At 32.4% G+C, this 6,698-nt stretch overlaps 1 protein-coding gene across 1 annotated transcript; it reads right to left on the bottom strand.

The window, feature by feature from the left end:
* Nucleotides 1–2,159: 2,159 nt before the first annotated feature.
* Nucleotides 2,160–6,268, bottom strand: LOC107063428 (uncharacterized). The gene is made up of 2 exons (XM_015315306.1): nt 5,893–6,268; nt 2,160–2,575 (listed from the first exon to the last, which is right to left on the bottom strand). The coding sequence occupies exons 1-2, from the start codon at nt 6,266–6,268 to the stop codon at nt 2,160–2,162; spliced, it is 792 nt and encodes a 263-aa protein (XP_015170792.1).
* Between the last annotated feature and the right edge of the window lie 430 nt (nt 6,269–6,698).

Raw genomic sequence — 6,698 nt, 5'->3', positions numbered from 1 at the left:
GCCTTGGGTCCTCACGGACTTCTCTATTCCCGTTTGCATTCCGATTTGGGCCGTAAAGGCCCAAATTTGCTCTTCTTACTCGAGTCAACCTCACTACCGGGTCAGCAAAATTGGTTTACTGGTTGAAAGCAGCGTGATAATGCTGAAAATTAAATTTTCAAGCTCGGAAAGAGTCAAAAACAGGTTGATATACCTACTGTATACATCAGAAAATATGATATACAGGTCAAAATGCAAAAATACAGATTGAGAAGTGCAAAGATACAGAGCTCGAATAAAATTACAAGTCCAGAAGTTCGAGAATTAGCGAAATACATGGTGTATACATCAAATATACACCTAGTGTATATCAAGACAAATGAGAATGAAAAGAGGGCCCAAGGCCCAAGGAAGTTTGCAGCAGGTGTAAAAATGGGCAAGGTCCATTTTTGGGTCATTTTTAGTAGTAAAAATTAGGCAAATGACATAGTATAAGAAAGAAATTACTTCCTTTCCCTACTCTTTCATTAATTACCAAAAAATTCCTTTTTTTAGTGTTTTTCGGATACATAATATAGCAGCGTAGATACTTTAATTAATAACGGTCGGATACTTAAATTAACAGGCGGATGCATAATATAGCAGCGCGAATACTTTAATTAATACGGGCGGATACTTAAATTAACGGGCGGATGCATAATATAGCAGCGCGGATACTTTAATTAATATGGGCGGATACTTAAACTAATAAAGTATCCGGTTAAGTTGAATTGGGGGAAAATAAGGGATGTTTGTATTTTAGTAAAAGAGTAGGGAAATATTGAAAATATGTAAAGAAGTGTTGTGTATTTAAGTAATTTTTCCTTTTTAGTATTAGGACAAGTTTTGAATTTGGGCCAAAGGCCCAAATTTGATATTTCCTCCCTTTGTTCTATATTTGTATTTGAATTGACTAACCCTTTTTTTTTAAGTGAATTGGTTTGATTTAATTAATTTCCCGAAAATAGTCATTTCTCTTTTATATCTAAAAATAAAAATATTTATTTTTGTACATTTTATTTGTTACTCAACTCTATTTTATTATTAGTCTTGTCATTTAAATTACTTCCCTTTAGGATGACCCCCCCCCCCCCCTTTTAATTTATTTCCCCTAAAAAATGATTAGTTAGAAAAATAATAGTAATAAACAAATAAAAATAAAATAAATGAGTTCTTTTACTTAGTTAAAAATTAAAATTAATCAAAGTCATTTTAGTCAAATCGTCGGTCAACCACAAGTTAGCGGACATTCCAAGGGCCTAACACTTTCTCATAATGTACATTTGAACTCAAACCTTTTTTTCAATTGATTTTATCTGTTTAAATCTTTTGAAAACCTTAAGTGTTTTTTCTTGATTTTTACTAAAAAAACTAAGTGGCGACTCTGTTCTTTGGAAATTCAATTTCTCTTAGATCATAAGTTTAATCGATTTTTCGAAAACTTAGTCATTTTTCTTTTATTTATATTTTTTCGAGTAAAACACTCATACTTAATTAAGGGATTCATTGAAAGGTGTGACTAAAACACCAAAAATAGGAATGATCCAAGCTAATGATGGAGGCAAGAACACTTTCCGTCCAAGTCTCATTAATTGATCTTAACGATATCATTGAAATGTTACACGAATATATATATATATATATGTGTGTGTGTGTGTGAAAGGAAACATAATCTTGACAAAAATGGAGTACGATCTCCGAATCAGACATAAACAAACCTTGACAACCGATGCAAGCACACTAATTAATACCAGCTACAAAGTGTTGAACTAAATCGACAACCAGACAATAAACTAAACTTAACTACCGAATGAGACTTGATAACGGAATGAGGAGGCATACCTCTTTCGGAGCAGCGACGTGGGACAAAACGAGCTTAAGAGGATACTTTCACCAATAATTTCAAACTCCGACGATGAACGGAATCAAAGAGTGAAACAAGAAACCCAAATCTAAATATCTCCTCACTGTGTTTTCACTGTATTTTCCTAGATCCCTATATCTATTTTCCTTCTTCCGTTCGCTAAAACGCTCTCTATATGTCTGTTTACGCCCCTCTCCCTTCTTCTTTTTTTCTCCCCTTTTACAATGAATCAAGAGCGAGTATATATGGAATGGAATTAGGGCAGAAAAGGTGGAAATCAGGCGGGAGTTTTTCGGATAAGAACAAGGCCCATTAAATCAAATTTCAAAATCTTTTCACCAATTCGGTGAAGCACCTTTTTCTTGCGATTTTCGCCCATTCCGGAAGAGGAAAGGGAGACAGACAGCTGAGATGATTCGATTGTCCTTGGGGAGCGACGTGGATCGATCCCACAGCCCCAAGGACTGAATCGCTGCCTACTGTACGATGTTCTGGGATTCTTGTCATTGGAGTGAAGAAGATGAACAGGGGTGGGGTCGGTGTAGCTGCTGTACGTTATATGTATTGCTGGGATTATTGTAGTTTTATCACTGCTAACATTAGATGGGTCTTCCTTTTGTGAAGGGAAAATGATTTGGGCCGGGTCGGGGGATTGGAGTGGAGTGGGCTGTGAATTAAAAAGTGTGGGATTTGCTAGAAATTAAAATGGAGTGGGAAAAACGGATGAAGGGGGCTGGGCTGTTGTAATTAGGAATTAGGATTAGAAATGGGAAATTTGGTGGGCTAGAACGTTGTCTGTACGTACTGCTATTGATTTCTTCTTGACAAACACAACTTGGGACCAAATTTGAACCTTAAAATTGGGTACCAACAAGGAGACCAAAAAAAGAAGAAAAAAAAAAAAAAGAAAGGTTACACTTGGATTTTGGACAAATAAACTAATTGGATTGCAAACTTGGCCAATTGAGTTTAACCAAAGTTGAATTTAATTAATAAAATTAGCTAAAACTCAAATAAGATAAATTAATATTAACTAATTAACAAGCTTCTTAATCTTAACGAAATAAAATAATCAATTTAATTATAAACTAAATGAATTTTGAAATATAAACTATTATATAACTAAACTACTTTTAATAGAATATTTAAAATAAAAATCTTTTCGAGATGATTTTCCAAATATTTTATAAAAATATACTAATTATAAGATATATAAAATTACATGAAATATATATTATTTATAAATTATGAAAATCGACCAAAATCACCTAAGACGGCTTTGCAAAGTATTTGAATTTTATAAAACTAATTATTCTAAATCGTTTGGAATTTAAGAAGCTCGTGAATTAATTCCTATCGGGGAGGGTCAAAATTGGGTGTCAACACATACTTTCTAAATAATCTAACATAAAACTTGTTAATCATAAAACATTGTCATAATATTTATGAGATTGTCAAAATTGTCAGCATTTAATAGAATTTAAGCTAAGAATAGTTTAATCATAAAATTTACCGCATTATCAAATCAATGAATTCATCAGCACCACATAAAAAAGATTGTAATATCCTTTTAAATCTCTAGGATTATGATATAATTATATTTGGTGTTGCTACAAATAAGAGGAATCACAAGTTTGTGTTCTAAATTGAGATATGTTCTTTTTATTCTTTAGAAGGTTAAATAATCAAAAATAGTAAAAAAACTTTTAAATGGTGTAAAAGATTTAAAACCTCGTACAAGAACTCTATCCCTCTTGTTTGCCTTTTTGTTTTTATATATATACTAATCATGGAAAAGTTCAATCATTCAAAAATCAAGGAGAGAGGAAAAAGAAGAATTCTTAGTTAAGTTTGAAAACTCTTTCTAAAACCCTTCATAAGAAAAATATAAGGTACATTTTCTCTGTTTTATTTAAATTCTTTCAACAAGGATTTCTACATTTTTATTGGATAAACATTTGTAATTATGTATAATTATCGTTACCAATATTATATTAAAGTGGTTGTTACATCAAATTTAATGGTAATATAGTTCTAAAATCTAAATCTAATAACATATTTTATACGAAAAATGGACGAAAATAATAATGTTTTTATTGTTAATTAAAATTAAATGTAATGAATCATATGTTAATTAAAGGATTTAACTCAAATGATACTAATATCTGGTAACGAAAAGTGTTATATATTATCTCTATATAATTTAAGAGAAATATTAAACACCTATAAAAAGTGTTAATTTTTTTTTATTAATTTCTCCTAATTATTCTTTTACATTTTCATGTTTCAGAAGGATAGCCGGAGGAAAAAGGGAGAGAAGTAAGATACACCATGGAAGAAATTAAAATTACAGCAACTATCAGCTCAACAACAATATTGTTCTTGTTCATGATCAATATAAATATCTTAAATGTTGTAGCACGATTACCAGACGAGAAAATTGTTGTCATAACCAACAATCATACAAATTATCTTAGCGTTCGTTGTTTCTCCTTCGATGAAGATGGTGATGTTAAGCACTTAAATATCATGGGTAGTTTCAACATCACTGTCAAAATCAGAAAATTCTTCTCCACTTCAACAATGTTCAATTGCTCCACAAATATGGGGACATTCGTGGCGTTTAAATCCAACTACGAGTGTGTTAGTCGTTCGAGACCTTGTGAATGGAGGTTTGATGAGAACTTCACGTATCGCTACAGTCCCAAGGAGGAAAAGTGGGTTGCCCATGAGTACAATCCAAATTATGAGTCTCTCACTAGAGGAGGAGTCATCAAAGGATATTATGTTAATTAAATGGAACGATAAATATCTAAAGTTTACTAAAGATTCAGATAGACTCAACTTAGTAGGACTATCCGAATGCTTTGTCAAAAAAAGGTAGTATAAAATGTAATTAGAATAGTAAAATATTTGTTGTGAGATCTTAGAAAAATAGGTGAAATTGAGGTCCTTGCACGCACATTGTAAAGCTTTGTAAATAATTTTGCTTCCTCATTTATTGGAGACTACTCTAATGGGTGATTTGGCAAGCGAGCAATGTCCGGTGTGGTAATTGTTGTATCATAACATGTACTTGTCAAGTTACATATTATTTGATTTATTTTATGTGTATATTTAATGAGATCAAGTTACACACTATTAAATTTAATTCAAATTTGTATGCCTTTTAAATATATTAATTTGTTAATTATCGTAATTTATAATAATTTTTACGTAATTTTCAAATATAAAAAGACTTGAGGGAAAAAAGCTAAACAAATTAAAACAAAGAAATCATAGAAAAATTACCAAAATGCCCTTAGATGCACAGACATCCCTTTCAATTTGAATTTGACCCGCCCTAATAAGTTGGCTTCCTGCTTCTATCTAAGATAACCTTTGGCCACTATTGTTTATATTAATCGCAACATACTTAACATCTGTCACTTTTATGTTTGAAACTGGATTGAGCTGATAGACAAGACTTGGATTGCACTTGTGTGTATCCAAGGAGTTATTAGTAGTTCTCTTGTCTAAGTAAACAATGTGTTCATTCTCTAATCATCATGTAAGAAAGCTTGTTCTAAATGTTTTGTGATTTCAGTTCATATTGTTGTCTCCTGATCATGCTTTTTATACTGAAAATTTATGTTTTGAGAATCATTTCCCCAAAATAGTACTTTAAGATTCATTACTTGTCCAAGAACTTGTTTCTTTGGCCAATGTTATTTTAAGAGTTAATAACTTTGATGGTCACTCAACTATCAATTCTTTCACTTAACTTTCATTTTCAATTCAAAAGTCACTCAACTATGACTTTTTTGCACAAAAAGTCACTCAACTTATTTAATTGTTTTTTTCATTAAAATTTGCTGACATAGAATTTTAATTATTTAATGACCCCCCCCCCCCCATTTAATCCGACCCGCTAAAAATATAATATTAAACTTTTTATTTTACCATTAATTCCTTAAATCATTCTCCCTTGTCTCCTCCATTCTTTCCCTCTACTCTATAGTAGGGCTAACGAGATTTCTTTTGCTTAAGGCTAGGCGTATAGATAGGTTTCTGGATCTCGAGATTAGTTTCATTTCTCTGGCTAAAGAATTTTTTTCCATTTTGTTGAGGCATGATGAGGGAGGGCGGCTCCATGTCGTTGTTGTTCTGAAGAAAATGGAGGCGGACCATATTACTATTATTGTTGTTACGGTCGGAGGAGTCGGTGGTTGTGGAGAACATATTACGGTGAGAAGCGGCTCTTTCACGCTTATGAGCATTCTGGTGTCCTCCAAGAGCTTGAGAAGTGCAAAACTTGCGAGAACAGTAGAGGCAAGAGAACATTCTAGAAGATGGAACCTTTGCTTTTGGTTTAGGGATCATGGGTGGGTGCTGATGATCCACCATATCTGTGGGGGAGGCGGTGGAGGAATTAGAGGACTGGTTCCAGAAATCGTAAACTGCACATTATCACAAATTTTGCTATGGGGCACATTTAATAGTCGATGATTTGCTAGTTGGCACTTACTGACACACCAACTGAATATAAAAATGGCTATTCAAACTCCTTTCTTGCAAGCCCCACTATATCTCATTCTCTTTAAAATCCCTTAGATTTTTTTCACATCTCATGTTTTTCTCATACTCAATTTACTACTGCAACTGCCATTGCCGGTTTTTCATAGAACAGAAAAGCACAAAAGGAGAGGTTGATATATTATTGATATGTGAAGAAGAAGTTGAAATTGAAAAATTAAAAAAGAAAAGAGAAGAAGAATGTAGAGGGAAAGAATGTGGGAGACAAGGGAGAATGATTTAGGGAATTAATGGTAAAATA

This window comes from Solanum tuberosum, unplaced genomic scaffold, assembly GCF_000226075.1.
Source record: "Solanum tuberosum cultivar DM 1-3 516 R44 unplaced genomic scaffold, SolTub_3.0 scf00335, whole genome shotgun sequence".
In the NCBI taxonomy this organism is placed as follows: Eukaryota; Viridiplantae; Streptophyta; class Magnoliopsida; order Solanales; family Solanaceae; genus Solanum; species Solanum tuberosum.
Note: the sequence above shows the minus strand (reverse complement) of the source record. Positions and strands in the feature narration are given on the sequence as shown.